Source organism: Myotis davidii, unplaced genomic scaffold (assembly GCF_000327345.1).
Source record: "Myotis davidii unplaced genomic scaffold, ASM32734v1 scaffold1031, whole genome shotgun sequence".
NCBI lineage: Eukaryota > Metazoa > Chordata > Mammalia > Chiroptera > Vespertilionidae > Myotis > Myotis davidii.
The window spans coordinates 1,099,506-1,117,999 of NW_006283442.1; the positions used below are offsets into that span (position 1 = coordinate 1,099,506).

At 42.7% G+C, this 18,494-nt stretch overlaps 1 protein-coding gene across 4 annotated transcripts in view; it reads right to left on the reverse strand.

Moving 5' to 3' along the window:
* Nucleotides 1-18,494, reverse strand: part of SPATA13 (spermatogenesis associated 13) — a 90,470-nt gene that overhangs the window by 21,042 nt on the left and 50,934 nt on the right. The window contains exon 1 of one of the 4 annotated variants that reach the window (XM_006753687.2): nucleotides 11,366-11,580. The exons of the other annotated variants lie outside the window; for them this stretch is intronic. Within the exon in view, the coding sequence (XP_006753750.1) occupies nucleotides 11,366-11,420 (55 nt within the window). The 5' untranslated portion in view covers nucleotides 11,421-11,580. Of the gene's footprint in view, nucleotides 1-11,365; nucleotides 11,581-18,494 lie in introns of those variants that run through there. 4 annotated transcript variants of the gene reach the window in all.

Consider the following 18,494-nt stretch of genomic DNA (forward strand, 5'->3'; position numbering starts at 1 on the left):
TCCTAGTGCCTGGCCTCTGGGCCCACGCTCTGGACAGAGCACCTCTTGGCGATGCCCAACAAGCCAAGTCTCTACAAGGGCCCATGCCTTACATGTGCTTTCACACAGCCTGGGGTGCTCCGCTGTACCTGGAAACCCCACACCCCAGCTGCAGTCACTCCCCTTCAGAGCGGCTCCCCAGTCATTCTGCAGCAGCACCTACATGGTGAAGCATAGCCTACCACCCGCATGTCTGTGTCCCAGTTAGGCTAACTGGTCTGTTTACAGTGAGGACGGTCTGGATATTGGGCCAGTGAATCTGGGATATGCTGACGACTAAGCAGCTGAGTTGGAGGACAGGAGGGTGCACCCTCCTGCACCCCACTCTCTCCTCTCTGCTCCTAGCACATTTCACTCAGGAAAGACCAGGGCCCGTGTCTGAGAGGTAAAAGTGAAAGTGAGCTGCCTCGGGGAGGAAGAAATTGCAGGGAACAAATGTTCCTGAACTTGACCACAAAGCCAAGAAGCAGATGAAAGCTCTCCAGACACCTGGCACTGCCTTCCAGACGCCAGCTTGCTTGCTGACACACTGAGAGGCAGCACCTGGCCCCGGCACTACTGATGGGTCAGGTGAGGGGACTGCAGGCAGGTGGGCAGGGAGCCAGCTGTGTGTGTGCACATGTCCGTCCCTGACAGGGGCTGATGCACATGCCAGGACCCTCTCTCTCAAGGGGCTTCCCTCAGGAGTACGGAGCTGGTGGTGCTCCTGCTGCTAGTGCTGGAGGCTTTGGGTAGAATTCTGGGGAGAAATTTAGGCCCCCGTCTGAGAAGGGTGTGTGAGCCTGGACAAGGCATAGTGCCTTCCACCTCCTATGCTGTGGTGAGTGCTTGCCGGCAGAGAACACAGGGCCACCTGGTCTAGTGCACTTTCCTGGTGTGTGTTTGGGTGAGGCTGGGAGAAGGTGTTGACGAAGCAAATTATAAAGTGTTTCAAAGACAAACAAGTCTGTCTTAGACTACAGAGGAGATAACACTAAAGCTGAAAGTCTCTACCCTGAGTCCTTGGAGCAGCTGCCCAGACTATCATCCTACAATGAGGCTGGTTGACAATAGAAATGTCCCAATGATCCCAGGCGAGGAGGGTACACATAAACCCCAGGCTGTATGGGGCCCTGGCTGTATGGGGGCAGGAACCCCCAGCTTTATCAAGCACTGATCTATACAGCCTGGTTCCAACAGCAAGGTTCCTCATGACATGTCAGCTGCGGCCGGCCCAAATAAGTAAAGCTCAGAAAAATAAAGGCATCTGGGCCTCTTACCCACAGCAAAGCCCTGACAATGACACTTTCTCCCTCAGAGACCCACTCAACAATGTTTACCTAAGGAGACTTCCTTATCATTGGGTCTGGCTATTGCTGTGATAATCAGTAAAGGAGAATAAAGGCCAGCAGTGATAATGTACAAATCCACAATTTACAAGTTTATTGAAAAAAGGGTACCACTGAAAAACAGGCTAAACCTTTACAGGAGGTACTGGAATAAAGTTCTTTGGAAACAGATTTGGACTTCATATATTGAATGATCTCTGAGTTGCTATTATAAACACTTAGAGAAATGGCTCGGGCTGAGGTGCTTCCTAAAATTACAAGAGTGAATGTTTCAACACAGATTAGTATTCCGCTGAGACTGAAGAAACTAGAGGGTTCTCGCTCGGGGAAGGCTGGTGGGGCAGGAGGCCCAGGGTGGGAGAGATGCGATGTGCACAAGGGAAAGGCTATGGAATTTTGACTGAATACCTGGGAAAGCATCCTAGCTTTGTGAACGTTCCAGCTAAATGACCTTGGGCAAGTCACTTATCCTTTTCCAACCTCACTTTTCTCATCTGTAAAATGGGAATAAGTTTAAATTTTATCTCTTTAGAGGTCATTCTTTTTCTTCTGCCTTTCACATCCCAGTTCCAACTCATCACCAATCCTGACTCTCCCCCTTCAGAATGTGTCCAGAATCCAGCCACTTCTCACCACTCTCCCACTACTCAAGCCTCATTCACCTCAAGCTGGGTCACCCCAGCAATGCCTTACTGTTCTCCCTGCTGCTGCCCCTGCTCCCATACCAATTCTCATCAAACAGCCAGAATGACCATGCTAATCCATTCAGAAGTTGGATCATTCACTCCATCTCCAACCCCTCTCACTCAGCTCTGGCCCTGATGGCTGCCTGCTTCACACACCAGGCACCCTCTGTCAGGGCCTCCCATTCCCTGAACCCAACACCTTCTCCCAAGGTGTGATGTCCTTCTCTGACCATCACATTTAAAACTGCAATTCTCAACCCCACCCCCTCTTCTTTCCTGGTTCATTTTTCTCCATAGCATTGATCACCATCTAATATATTGTGTTCGTCGTCTGTCTCCCCCAACTAAAATGTAAACTACATAAAGATAGTGATTTTGGTCTGCTTTGTTCTCTTTTTTTTTTTTTAATCTTCACCAGAGGATAAACTTTCATTGATTTAGAGAGGAAGAGAGAGAGAGAAATATCGATTGGCTGCCTCCTGCACATACCCTGACAGGGACTGAACCCTCAACCTACGTATGTGTCCTGACTGGGAATTGAACCCACAACCTTTTGGTGCTTTGGGTATATGGGATGACGTCCCCACCAACTGAGCCACCGGGCCAGGGCTGTCTGCTTTGCTCTTAATTGTACTCCTAATGCCTAAACCACTGCCTGGCACACACAAGTGCAGTAAGTTTTTATTGGATAGATGGACAGATGGACAGATGGAAAAACAGCATATGAACTAATAGCAGGGTTTTATGGTCAGACTAACCTGGCTTCAAATAATCATGCTGCACAAATTCTTTTTACTTTTTTTTTTTTTTTGTAATCTGAGTCCTTTGTCAAGTTCCTCTCTCAGGTTTTTCACCTGTCGAATGTGGATAATAATACCCATCTCACAGGGTCATTTGTAAATTCTCAATAAGTAATTGTTATTAGCTTGTTGTGAGCCACAAATGAAATGATGATATATAAAAGCACTGAAAAACTTTAAAGAAATGTAAGACTATTTTATGGGGCACTCTGGATGTGCCAGGCATTGTTTTAAGCCTTTTTTTTACATGACTGAAGCTCACATAATCCTCATGACTCTGCTCCGAGGTGGTACTATTAGTTTTCCCCATTTACAGGTGAGTAGACCGAAGTCCCAATACCACATCGCTGTGTGCAGAGGCCCCAAGCCCACATCGTCTGACACCTGCCCACTGGGCGCCACTGCCTCTTCTAATATAGTACTAACTCTGTTACTAGTGAGAAAGCAAAAGCTACTAGACAAGTATTAAAAAGAGCTTAGTACCCCAAGTCTAGCACTTCTACATCCTTTGAGATAGTAGCAAATTCACTGGTCCTCTGCTCCTTTTACTAACCTTTTCTTCTTACTCCTGATCCCTGTCTCCAGCTGGGTCTGCAAGGATCTCATCAACTTCTGCTGTATCCTTTGCCTTCATGACCTTAACTATTTCATAACTTTATAGACCCCTCTCCGTTGGTAATTCCTTGAGTCCCTGCCTGTAATTTAGTGAACTTTATGGAGCTGGATTTTTCAGTGTCTGGTGTCTCGCTGGGAGGGGCCTCAGAGCTACATTTGGACACTATGTGCTCATCGCATAGTTTGCTCTCATTCCCCACATTCACTGTCTTCACGTGGGTTTCCTTTCTGAGACCACAACCTCCTCCAGGGAGGGGCAGTCTTTCTGTTTGTATCCCCAGTGCTGAGCATAATATCTGACATACAGAAGGCAATCAATGAATCTTTTTCAACTGAACTGCAAATTGCTGATGGGGAAACTAAGTCCAAGGAGCTTATTTATCTGGGCTACGCAGGTGCTGGGTCCGAGGCAGGATGCACACCCAGATCTCCCTGCCTCCCATTGAGGATTTATCCCAACTTCTAGCAGAAAACTCTCCTCCTGTCTCCACAGCCCCCGCCCCCACCCTAAGCCACCCTACACGTTACTTCCAAGGTAAGCCTCATAAAACAGTGGTTTCATCGTTTTCACAAGAAACTATACAGCAGTTATCTATTGCATCATTACAAAATTTTTCTTTGGTATTTCAAAGTCCTCTGTAGTCTACTTAAATTATCTTTATCTCCCATTGCGTGCCAATCTTCCACTGGGCAAACCCCTTCACCACGGCCCAAACCACAGGCCTGCGCACTGCTTCCTCATGCCTCATGTCACTCTTCACATGGATGTAGAACCACTAACTTCAATGGCTTCAAAATATTCAACTATAGATCAGAGTTAATAATGATGACTTTAATGAAATTTTGCATGATGTAGAGCTACTACAAATTCTCAAAATGTACCTCGGCAAAATTAGGGAAAATATATTCTCAAAATACAAGAGAAAATTTTTTTCATTCCTTCTTTCTATTGTAGTAATAAAAAACCCACATTAAAGTTAACCATCTGAACCATTTTTAAGTATACAGTTCATAGTGTTAAGTATATTCACATTATTGTATGACAGATCTCTAGAACTGAAACTTTATACCCACTAAACACTAATTCTCCCTCCTTCATCCCCATTCTCTGGCAAACACCTTTCTCCTTTCTGTTTCTATAAATCTGGATACTCCCTATCAGTAGAATCATACAGTCTTTATCCCTTTTGTATCTGGCTTATTTCACTTAATATAATTTCCTTAGTCAAGTGTATCAGAATTTCCTTCTTTTTTAAGGAATGATATTCTATTGTATGCATGTACCATGTTTTCTTTAGCCACTTATCTGTCTGTGCTGCTTCCATCTCTTGGCTACTGTGAATAATGCTGCTATGAACATGGGTGTGCACTCATCTCTTCAAGATCTTGCTTTGAATTTTTTTGGATATACTAGTATATTCAGAAGTGGGAATACTGAATCATATAGTAATTCTATTTTCAACTTTTGGAGGAATACCCACACTGTCTTCCATTATGGCTGCACCATTCTATATTCTCACCAAGAGTGCACATGGTTTCAATTTCTCTGTACCCTCACCAACTGTATTATTACTTGTATTGAATAAACCAGTGTAGAAAAGCCATTTTGAAAATGACCCTGTGAAAGACCCTGAATAGCTGTAGCAATTTTGAGAAAGAAAAAAAAAAGTTGGAGGAATAACAATACCAGATTTCATGTTATACTACAAAGCCACTGTAAACAAAACAGCCTGGTACTGGCACAAGAGCAGGAATATAAATCAATAGAACAGAACAGAGAAACCAGAAATTGACCCAAGCCGTTAAATTCAATTAATATTTGACAAAGGAGGCAAGAACATACAATGGAGTCAAGAGAATCTCTTCAATAAATGGTGTTGGAAAAATTGGACAGATACATACAAAAAAAATGAAATTAGACCACCAACTTACACCATACACAAGAATAAACTCAAAATGGCTAAAAGACTTTAAGTTGTGAAACCATAAAAATCCCAGAAGATTTTTAAGGAATGATATTCTATTGTATGCATGTACCATGTTTTCTTTAGGCAGCATAGGCAGCAAAATTTCAGTCATATCTCATAGCAATATGTTTACAGATACATCTCCTAAGGCAAAGGAAACTAAGGAGAAAATAAACAAAGGGGACCACATCAAAATAAAAAGCTGCTGAACAGCAAAAGAAACCATCAACAAAATGAAAAGGGAGCCCACTCTATGGGAGAACATATTTGGCAATGATACATCTGATAAAGGGTTAATATCCAAACTATATAAGGAACTCATACAGAGTTCCTTCCTTAAGAGAAGGAAGACAAACAATCCAGTTTAAAGAATGGGCAAAGGACCTAAATAGACACTTGATCCTACTTCTTGGAATATATCCTATGAAACCCAAAGCACCAATCAGAAAGAACGTATGTACCCCTATGTTCATAGCAGCACCATTTACAATAGCTAAGATCTGGAAACAACCCAAGTGCCCAAAGATGAGTGGATAAAAAAGCTGTGGTACATTTATACCATGGAATACTATGCAGTATGGAGGACCTGGAGGGTATCATGCTAAGTGAAAATGAGTCAGTCAGAGAAAGACAAGTATCACATAATCTCATTCATATGTGCAATCTAAGTAACAAAATTACTGATGACCGGAGTGGATCCAGAGACATGGAAGCATGGAACAGAGTGAGGAATCTCAGAGGGAAAGTGGGGGAGGGTGGTGGGAGATAATCAACCAAAGACCTTGTATGCATATATGCATAACCCATGGACATAGACAATGGGGTTCTGAGGCTTGGGGCACAGGGGAGGATCTGAAGGGGGCCAATGGGGGAAAAAGGGAACATATGTAATACTTTCAATAATAAAGAATTATTGGGGCGGTGAGGACTTGCCTGGGGTAAGAATGGCTGGGGGAGGGGGTGTCAATCAGGAGAAGGGAGACGTATGTAAAACTTTAGACAATAATAAATAAAACTGTAAAAAAGTTAAAAAAGTAATAAAGAATTATTGTTGAAAGTATTACAAAGTATTATATATTTTGGGGGGAAAAAGAAAATGACCCTGTAAACATGGAACAAAGACTATTGCAAACTGAAATCACGTTTAAAACCCCAAATTCCTAGACATAATGATAAGAGGGCAGACAAGCTGTAGTCAAGCCCAGTGAGAACATCTTTTATCATCTAAAAGTTCTGCATATGGATTTTTAGCACATACTTCTGGCTATGGACAGTTCTGAGACAATGCATCTTTTTCATAGATAGGTATATATATATGTATAAACTAGAGGCCCAGTGCACAAATTTGTGCATGGTTGGGTTCTTGCCGGCCCACAACAATGGAGGCCAATCGGGGCCATGCTGGTGGGAGGAGGGGCAATGGGAAATTGGGGTGGGGGCGATCAGGGGCCCCAATTGGACCAGTCAGCCCCCACAGTGCGCGTCATAGAAACCGGTCATTCTGTCGTTCTGGTCGCTTGGCTTTTATATATATAGATATTCTAAATTTGTAAAAAGTGAATTTTTAACATTCTTGTTTAGTCATCATACTTAACAGTATTCCAGGAAGGCTGCCATGTCGGGTCTCCTAGACACTGTATTTGGGCACCTTCTTTGTGTGGCACCATCTATCCTACCAGCCTCCTGCTCCACACAGTCCTGTCTTAAGATTCAGCCCTCAGTTCTCCTCTCACCTCCAAACTCAGTACTTTTCATTATTCCCTAAATGACTCAATCACTTCCCAAGCTGCAGGTGCAGCATGAGCAGGTGCCTGCCCACATTTCCAGCCCTGCTGAGAAATGCCGATCCAGAGAAGATAGGCCAGTCTTTCAGTCAGCGGCACTGTTGCAAATACAATCAGAGATTGTTTACATTTTTTAATAATGCCAGCAATAAATAGCTCCCACACTCCTCACAAAACTTAACATCCTTCTGTCTGAACTGAGATTTGTGAAGGGACAAAACTTGACAACTGATGAAGGTGAATTTTTATGACAGGAAATATCAAATATCACCAACAATGGACAACTATTATATAACACGTGCCAAAGCATAAGGACTTCCTATAGGAGTTACGGCCATAGAAAAAACAGGCCCTCAACTCATGTCCTGGTGGAGTTCTTCTCAGGACATACCACAGGTCTCTTTCCTGTTTGGTTTATTTTTGCTCATTTTAAGGGCTTTTGTTCAGAGTGACAAAATTTCAAAAGTGCTGGACTTCAAAGCCCTTGGTTTGGGCCCCAGGGAGGCGAGTTGGAAGAGGCCCTGACCTCCCTGCGGCTCTGCTTTCTCATTTGTAACTGAGGAAAACGCCACTGTCTTACCTGTCTCATGTGGCAGGGTGGGTAGGGAAGGTTCTGTAAAATGAAAGGAAGGCAAGAACTGGCACCCTGGACTTCACAATCAGGCAGTCGGCAGGAAGGCAATACGGATGTTGGCTATTGTCATGAAGGGCCCAAGCCATCACCAACACTAATGACCTCAGAGCAGCACGCTCCCCATCCCTGCAGCTTCTCCACGGGGATTTCCCTCACTAAATCTAGACTGACTGCAGGGAAATTCCCACACTTAGAATAATCTGTTAAAAACATGCCTTTCTTTTAGAAAACCTGCTGACAGACTTCCTCAAGTTTGAGATAAGCCATTCATTCTCGCTTCCCATCTTCAAACGGAAATGGCAAACGCAGGCAGAAGGCAGGCAGCTGGTGCTCAGGGCCGCGAGCAGCTTTCACAAGGCCACTGCTGTCTGGGCTGAAACTATGAGCCCACACCCTGATCACCATGGGGACTCTCTCAAGCCATGGCGGTACACACGGAGGGAACGAACCGGTCACAGGAGGGTGATCTTCAACGGCAAACATGCTACACCACTTCCAGGACTGATGGCCTCCAACCACATGGGCAGTTTAAAAAAACAAAGATTCCTGCCCCCGGATGGACAAGGGAATTAGGTTCTTGAATGGGATGAGGAGGCGAGGGGAGAGGAGGAGAGGTGAGGAGAGGCAAGGAGAGGAAGTTTGCTGAGAATGTATTTTCAAAAGCTCTTCCAGGATTCCGATGCCTGGCTAAGCATGGGAACTTCAGATTACACTTAACCCTACCTGCTCAAACGCATTCTAGGATGTGTTCATATTTCTGCCTGTCTCCGCAGTAAGCCACAAGTTGGAAGGCAACAGATTCTGATCTCACTGGCTGAAAACCTCTGCTTTAGCTGCATGTGTGCCACTGAGTTCCCAGTATTAAGCAAAAAGACAAAACCCTTTTGTCCATGCTACCTCTCCACCTGCAGCTACTTTCCCACCCCAAACAGGTGATCAAATCCCAACTCCCTCTCCCAGTCTAGCCATCACTTCTTGAGATAGGATCTGAGATTTCTCGGCTCTCCTCTGTTATTCCCCAATCCCCTGTGGTCATGATCTGTTTTTAATGTCCTAGAAGTACGGTGGACTTAGCTCTAAAAACATTTACCACAATTATGTTGCTATTATATGTTAGCTGCTGAACTAAAATATTCTCACTAGCTGTTTATGTGTCTAACTTCTAATATTCAAGCCCAACGCCGATGCTCTCGGGGATAAGAACGTGCGTGTCAGGGTTAGTGGCTGAATTAAAGAGTGGAACATCGTTCACACTCTAGAATTTAAAAGGACAGTCAGAAAAGTCACGATCATGCCTAATCTAGACTTTCAAATCACTTTCCATACAGTACTTTTGAATCTTTTAAACATCAAAAATAAGGATCCTAGGAGTGGACTTGCTGCCTTCACTAATAACTTTTATCATGTCTAAGGGCCTCCTGGACATAATTCCCTCCATCTGTGCTCACCTTAGGGTCGCTGCTGACTTCTGCTGCCCAAAGCAGTGAGAGGAGTAAGTTATCTCATGACTGAGCTTAATTTACATCAAACCTGAAAATATGTTTTGTTCCTATAAATGGTGTAGTAAGTTTTATTTTAAATTACCTACGAATAATTTTCCCTCTTCTCAAGTTAAAGCCAAAACTTGTCCTCGAGTTCTGTCACACAGGCCTGTAAAATGGGTATTCAGGGCCTTGGAAAGGCAGGAGGGTCTGGGCCATGAGCCCTGGTCAGGCATCCACCCCCGGTCTTCCCTCCACTGTCTCCTGGGAGCACAATGGCTTGAGAGCCCTCAGTCAGTAGCTCTGCTTCCTCCTGTACTGGAATTTTGCTGTCATTTCCATTTCTTAAAAAATCCTCAGATATGTTTCAATTGATTTTTAGAGAGAGAGGAAGGGAGAGGGAGAGAGGGAGAAGGATACAGGAAAAGGGAGACGGAGGGAGGAAGGGAGAGAGAGAAACATCGATGGGTTGCTTGTTTCCCATACTCGCCCTGACCAGGGATTGAACTCACAAACTGGGCATGAGCCCTGACCAGGAATCAAACCCATGACCCTTCGGTGCACAGGATGATGCTCCAACCAAACTAGTCACACCAGCCAGGGTTCATTTCCATTTAATACATGTACGCCTAGTCTCAGGAACAGACTGAACCGGTCGGTCTTCCAAGTCAGAGAAGCAGTGAGCTTCTTCCTCCCAGCCAGGCTCATCAAGGGAACAGAGGCACTTACGATGGCAGGGCCTGAGCGCAGGAGCCCTGATGGTACTGGTGAGGGGGAGCGTGCACAGCTTTGCACAGCAGCTTCTGACGTGCTGGGTCCTAGCTCCGAGATCATGCCACTCAGAGCCAGAGGCTAGGCCTGGCTTCCCCCGGCCTGTGCCTGGTGTGGAAAGAACGGGAATCATGCCCTGGGAGTGAAGGAATGCTGGGGGAGGAGCAGGATGGCGGGGCTACCATCACTGACTGCCTGGCCGCCTCTGCTCACCTCCGCACTGGATTTGCTCACTTGGCTGGAATAAACACAGCTACTCTCATCAGACTCAAGATGAGCCCATACTCCTCCATGACACTGGGACCCGTGATGGACACTGGGACCATCATACCCAGTTACTCAAGTCCACAAGCACAGCCACTCTGTAAGTGGGCGTATGTTCTGAACGCAGACATCACTGGGCAACTCTGTTCTCTTTTTCTAACTTTTGGTTAGTGAAATGGAGTGCAGGCTGGTCTTGTTTTTTTTTTTTAATCTGCCAGATATAGAAGCCATAACCACATCCCTGTCTGTTCTCAGCCAGCACAGAAAACCAATCAAAACAAGGAAGAAGCACAAACTACCAACTAGACTGCTCTGGCAAGGCCCAGGCTGCCTTCAAGCTGTCAGCTACAGTTCTCATGCACTCAGTGAATTACTGGCATTGATTTAAGGCAAAAACAGAGGCAAGACTCTTTAAAGCATATATTGTACCCGTGTGCAGCAGTCAGCTAAAGTCCTTTCAGTGTTTTGTTTTGTTTTACTTTTTTTTAAGAACATGGATTGCAATTTACAACTCCCTAGTGTGAGGAGAGTGCCACATTTCTTTCACATTTAAATAGAAATTAGCATAAATGACAATACTCACAAAAATATTGTGGAAACCATGGAATAAATGAAAACAGTATTTCTCAAAAATCAGTCCATAGCCGTAATCTTACCCACCCCAGATTAGCAAGGCACATTTTTACAGAACCCGACAGAAAACTCTTGTACAAAGAAACTCCATGTAACAGAAGCAAAAACCAGCACAATAAAGACCAGATCCATTCTTGATTCTTATTATTCTCTATATCCTTCTAACTGCTCTGCCATAAACAAAATCAATGTCTTTGCTTTACTACGTCTACAACTAAAACTATGCCCAGGGCACTGGACTAGGACAAATGAGCTTTCACACACGCACACATCTGACAAGCAGCAGCAAAGGCAAGCAGCACTGCAACTCAGAAAGGAGAGAGTCAAATCAACAACAAAACAATTCTTTCTCTGTACACATACCCATGTGAAGGCTTTCCAGACTCCAAAATCTTGCTATTTCCCCTCTAGCTACCATCCTTCTTCTTGAAAAACAGCCTCACTCAGAGCAGGACTGGGGTATGACTGAGCATCCCAAGAATCACACAGGCTCTCGCTCTGGAACTGCAGAAATTGCTTATTCACAGCTTTGACGCTGGCTCCCCGTGACCACGCCAGCTAGAGCCTGCTGAGTGCTCACCGCTCTGCAACTCCGAGGCTGGCGGCTCCAGACATCTCCGGACGCCAGGGAGGAAATTCTAAACTAAGGCAAACCTGCACATGCCAAACCCACACACTCTCACAGCGTATCAGGTGCAGTCAACAACCCTCCGTGAAGGTGGAAGGAATGCGTTTGCTGCTTTTCATTACAATCCCAAAGCTCTAGTTAGATTTTCAGAAAGCTTTAAAAAAGGTATCTGTTTACTGGAGAAAAATACCAGAAAGGTTGCTAAGTTCAAAAATGGAGTTGGGATTGCACACCATGTATGGCATGACAAAAATTTGAGTTATGATATTGTATTACGTTAACTGTTAATTTATGAAATCACTTTAAAAGAGGAATTTTGTTTAAAAATATGTATGTGAATGTGTACCTTTTACTATGTGAAAATGATAGGTATATCATTTACTATATGAAGTATATATAGGGTATCCCCCCAAAATGTATGCACACACTTTGAATAATTATAAAGCAGTGTTTATTAAAATACACTTCATTATCAAAAGTGAGCTATCAGCTTTTGAAGTGTGTATACATTTTTGGGGGACACCCTGTATGCTCTATAATGAATAAATTGTTTTTGCTTTTTTTTCCCTAAAAGAAGTTTTCTCCAGATAACATGGATTATTTATTTCCTTTACACTTTTTGGTATTTTCCAAGTTATCTACAATGAGCAAGTCTTTATGTTGTGAAACAATTGTTAACCAACCGTGTTTCCTTCAATTTGTTCATGACAGGAACTTGGCGAACAATGAGATAATATATGCAAAGTAGTGATCACATGGTCATCCCTCAATAAATGTTGATTTAAAAAAGATAGTGCCAATAATTAGGAAATGCATCCTTACTGTAATGGGCTGTGAAGTGAGTCAGACCAGCTAGGTTCAAAATCCACTCTACCACAACTACTCAAGGGAAAGTTTCCAAATCTCTAGGTAGTTGTTTCCAATCTCTAGAATGACCAACGAGTCTTATCGGGTTATTGAGAACATATTACAAAGTATTTAGAACAATACTGACACTTCATTAGGGATTAATAAATGTTACCAATCAAGCTGCTGCTACTCTGAAAAACCCGTGGTCCATAATAATGTGTAAATTTTCACAAATTTCACAGCGTGAACTCAGCAGGCAAAGCTATTATTAACTATACTATCTATGTTGACAAGGTGCTATGGTGTAAACTTTTCTTACCATTAAATATTGTGGCTATTCCTATTGACTGGGTGCGTCCCACCCTTCACTCCAGCTGAGGGAGGTTTTCTGGGGAACTCAGGGCTTCAATAATCTACAACAAATGCGTGCGCATGCACACAATCATATTTGCAAAACCAGACTGCCTTCAAATCTCCCCTTTGCAAGTATTTTTTAAAAAGTACTTAAAAGAGCCAAATTCTTTAAATGGTTAGATCATTTGATAGGAGCATATCTTTTTCTTAATAAAGGTGGTAATTAAATTACATGCTCCGAAGACTGCTTGAAATTGTTTGCAGAGTAGACCACTCTCCATAAGGTAAAGTTTCCTATGTGGAGTGTTAGTTGCATAATATGGTCCATAAAAAAAGTCTGAGCCCTATCTGGTTTGGCTCAGTGGATAGAGCGTCAGCCTGTGAACTAAAGGGTCCCAGGTTCGATTCTGGTCAAGGGCACATGCCCGGGTTGCAGGCTCAATCCCCAGTAGGGGGGCGTGCAGGAGGTAGCCAATCAATGATTCTCTTTCATCATTGATGTTTATATCTATCTTTCCCTCTCCCTTCCTCTCTGAAATCAATAAAAATATATATTAAAAAAATAAAATAGGCTATTTTTAAAAAAGTTTGAAAACCACTGTATATTACATCTACCTCTTGGAAATCCTCAGGATATACAAGGCTTGAAGAAGTCCAAATAATGACATCTGTGTAACCTTGTTTAAGATAGAATTGCCCAATCTTATTTAGCCAAAATACTCTCTTTTTATAATAACACATATTACTATCCCAAAGAAAGTGTCAGGGTGTAGCTCCTCAGACTGTGGTCCACAGATCAGCAGCACTGGCTCAACCTGGGAGCTAGTTAGAAGTGAAGGTTCTCAAGCCACACCTGGGTCCCTGGAATCGAGGCTGCATTTTAATATGATCTACGGCAGTGATGGCGAACCTATGACATGCATGTCAGAGGTGACACGCGAACTCATTTTTTTGGTTGATTTTTCTTTGTTAAATGGCATTTAAATATATACAATAAATATCAAAAATGTAAGTCTTGCCAAAACCGGTTTGGCTCAGTGGATAGAGCGTTGGCTTGCGGACTGAAAGGTCCCAGGTTCGATTCCGGTCAAGGGCATATACCTGGGTTGTGGGCACATCCCCAGTGGGAGATGTGCGGGAGGCAGCTGATCAATGTTTCTCTCTCATCGATGTTTCTAACTTTCTATATCTCTCACTTCCTCTCTGTAAAAAATCAATAATATATATATATGTAAGTCTTTGTTTTACTACGGTTGCAAATATCAAAAAATTTCTATATGTGACACGGCACCAGAGTTAAGTTAGGGTTTTTCAAAATGCTGACACGCCGAGCTTGCTCAAAAGGTTCGCCACCACTGATCTACGGCATGCAAATGCACATTCCTGTTTCAGAAGTGTTGTTCTAGGAAAGTCAAAAAACTCTTTGCTCTGAGGCAACATCTTAAAGGCTCTAGACTTTTTCATCAAGTCAAAAGCTAATGAAGACAGTGGAATGAATGGGAAGAATTCAGGATGAAGAGGTGAAATGCTGAACATTGAGATACAAAGCAGAGGAAAGGGGGAATTAATTGTGATGGGTATCCTTTCTAACAAAGCTTAAATTCCAACAGGAGGCAAATAAAATCCACAGTATTTTCTTTTGCTTTCTTTCTTCTTCTTCTCCTCCTTTTTGGTTAAAATTGCAAGTTTTCACAAAGAAAAAGATCACTTTGCCACATTTCCTTAGTCTCACCCCAACGGTTTGTTTGCTTACTTTCACTTTTCACCGGCAGCTGGTACAGGAGAACAGCTTTGTCTCCCAAGGACTTTTTCTAAATCCAGAGATGGGATCAGGACACTAGAGTAAGATCCTTTGGATTTTAATATCTTAAAACGAAGGCATTCACTAAATAAATGTACTTTACAGTACACTCAGAACAAAATAAAGATAAAAAGTGGAAAAGTAAATATACAAACACTGTATTTAAATGAGGCAACTTCTCAAAGGATGTTGAACCAACAACCCTTCTAAGATATTTTTGGAAGAAGCTACAAAGGTTTGACTTTGAGCTTTTAAAAAACGTTTTAGTGATGAGAGCCAATAAGAAAACTGCAAGAAAACTCATAAGCAGAGTTGAAGTCTTAAACCCCTCCTCCTCCAACATATGCACTAATCTTTTCTCCTTAGATAAGATACCAACCACTCTACTACCAGGATAGGACTGGGAAGTCACAATCATTGCTTACTGGCAACACCGAAAGAATTAAGCAAAGGCATTAATCCCAAAGGAGAGTGGAGAAATCCAAATTATATATTAATAGCAAATATCTAGAAATCAGGCAGGATAAAAATTGAAAACAAATAGATGTTATAATCATTTTCATTCTATCGATATAGAAATTTTCAGCAAAGTGGCCCTAAGACTTACGAATGTTTACATACATACATATGGTACGAAATACCCTAAAACTGTCAGGGAGTTAAGTTAGTAATGGTGCCTCAAACACAAACCACTGGACCTATCTCTCCAGGACTGCTTCTTGAGATTGACTAGGTAGTCATTAAAATTCCATTTAGCTCCGAATTTCTGTTATCATCTTATTTTAAGTACAATGTGGTATGGAATTTTTCATATGACCACTTTGCTACTTTATGTAGAAAGATCTCTAGCATTGGTTATCTGCTCATCAACCAAAGTTTCCCCGCTGCCAATGCTTCACACCAAAGTAGTAACCTCTCTGTGTGGTACAGAGGTGTCCTTAACCTATGACCAGCTTAGGAACTTTATGTCCCCACTAGGTTTGGTCACAGCCTCACTGCCAAGGGCTATAGGACAGGCACAGGTTAGCAGGAATAATACTACTCTTTGGCACAGCACTACTGTCAATTTTAGAAAATGGGCTTAAGGATGGATATCACATCAGCCAAGAATCAAGGGTCTCCCTTACCCTTGGCTGGACTGAGCCCCAGTCCAAGTTCCCTTATATGTCACGACTACCCAGAATCAAGAGTTACATAGCAAGGGTTCTATGTACACTCATGTGCTGCCCCATGGCCAATATGGGGCTGGAATGGGGGATTACTTAACAGGACTTGGCTACAGTTATTCAGACCAAAGTTCCCTTGTGCATTAGCATAAATGTGTATCCAGAGTGGATTAAAAACAAGCATTATTAATTTACAGGTCACAATTACATTATTTTCCAGAAAAAATATAACACAGACACTTAACATAACATACAACATTTTCTAGGACACATTGATGTTCAACTGCACCCAGTTTCAGAATACTGCCTACTCATGTATGGGGAAGGCAGGCTCCACTTAGGTCTTTTTTTTTTAAAAATATATTTTATTGATTTTTTACAGAGAGGAAGGGAGAGAGATAGAGAGTTAGAAACATCGATGAGAGAGGAACATCGATCAGCTGCCTCCTGCACATTTCCTACTGGGGATGTGCCCGCAACCCAGGTACATGCCCTTGACCGGAATCGAACCTGGGACCTTTCAGTCCGCAAGCCGACGCTCTATCCACTGAGCCAAACCGGTTTCGGCCACTTAGGTCTTTTTTAAAAAATATATATTTTTATTGATTTTAGATAGGAAAGGAGAGGGTGAGACAGAGAATCATTGATTGGCTGCCTCCTGCATCCCCCTTCTCTCCCCACCACCCACACACACACACTGGGGATTGAGTCACAGCCTGGGCATGTGCCCTGACAGGGAATCGAACCATGACCTCCTTGTTCATAGGTGGTTGCTCAACCACTGAGCCACACCAGCTGGGCAGGCTCCACTTATGTCTTACTGAAACCTCAGTCAGCAGCCAGGCGCCTTACCACAGGGGGAAGGGCCAATCACAGAGCACACAGGAAATGGGGCAGGGTTACAAGGACATGCTGGGTGAGGACCATGCAGTGTGCACTTGAAGCCAGGGGATGAATGTGTGCCTCTTTCTGTATCTTCAAAGGTATTTCTTTCAACCTGGGGTTATGTGAACATGAACACAGAAAATAATGGAAAATTTGTTCTCATTGGCTTCAGTGCATCCTCCCATCATTTTTACACCTTCCCATGCCCCAACCGCCATAAAAATGATTCAAGAAAAGACAGTGTTCCTGGGCACTGACTAGAACTTTTAGATAAATTCAAAAACAAATATAAAGTCATCTTTTAAAAGACAGGTGCCGCCATAATAATAGGATCACTGCTTTTCCTGCTCTCTGGGAGCACACGTGGCTGTCACCCTCAAGGCCTAGAATGCAGTTCACCTTGCTTGTATCTATTTGTCTTTGGGTCCTTAGGACTGAGCATGTTTCAAACATAACAAGAACAAAATGGGTATTAGATGAGTTTCACTTTCTTTGTTTTAATAAAAGGCAATTGTTAAGGTGTGATCTTTGTAAAAATGAGACATAACTGACATATAACTGTAGTTTCAGGAAGGCATCTTCTTTAAACCTGCCAAACAAGTATACTTTTTGTAGCTAGGTGGAATAATTTTGTGGTTTGTGACAGAAAAGCACAGCACCTCGACAGTGGAAACCAATCTAGGCTTTCGAGCCAGTCTGACCTGGTTGGGACGCCAGCTGCACTACTGTGACTTAAATCTTGCTTAGCAGAGAGAAGAAAATTACTGCACATTTTTAAGTCTTGGATCCCTTGTTTGTAAAACAAGTAAAATGTACAGAGTACGGGCACTTGGTGGCTGTTTGCCAGTTGTCTAGATCTCTTGCTCTCCTTTCCCTGACTTTTAAAATCCAATTTCTGGAATGTAGTATTAGACTCATGATATTTTGAAGGCTCTAGTAGTTTAGAAAGATTAGAACAAATACAAGTTTTAGAACTGAGAATGTGTTAACTGTAAGAAGATAATAATGTCAAGAGTTTGCTGGAAAATGCTCAATACTTTATTTGTTATACTTGTTTCTATATACAGAACCCTTCCTAATTTCTAAATTCCTGACTATGGGATCCACACTCATCTCAACAGCACAGACAGAAGGGAGTGATTTTAACGAGCAGTGTTAGCAGTTAGGAAAACATTTTTACCAAAGTACTTGCCTAAAGACAAGCTAACTGAGTTATCTTGTTTTACAAATAAATACAGCCGACGACGCCAATGCTTCTTGGTAATGGAGTATAAAGGGACATGGGAAAGGGAGAAGAGAACTAGGCCAGACCCACGACATCCAAACCTGACAATCAAAGAGTTATGTCACCAATACTTCAACCGGCTTTCCCAAGAATTCTGTTACTATCACTTGCAACAGGTGAGAAAGGTGTAAGATCTGATTTCCTATTTTCTCTGATTCATTACTGAAAGAAAACTTTTGGAAATCAAATGCAGAGCCCTGGCTGGTGTTTCTAGGTGGTTAAAGCATCATCAGCCCACACACCAAAGGTTGCAGGTTCAATCCCGGGCCACGGTCGGGGCACATGTAGGAGGCAACAATTGTGTGTCTCTCTCTCCCTCTTTCTCTATCTTTCTACCTCCTTTCCTCCTTTCCACTCTCTCTGGGAAAAATATCCTCGGGTAAAGATGAACAAAAAAAGAAAGAAAATCTAATGCAGAAAAAGATAATCCAAGCAATAAGAGATCAGACAAGAAGGTTTTATGGTGTGTTTAAAATAATTTCAAAAAACATTTTGAGTCAAGAGAATCAACAGAAAAGATTCAG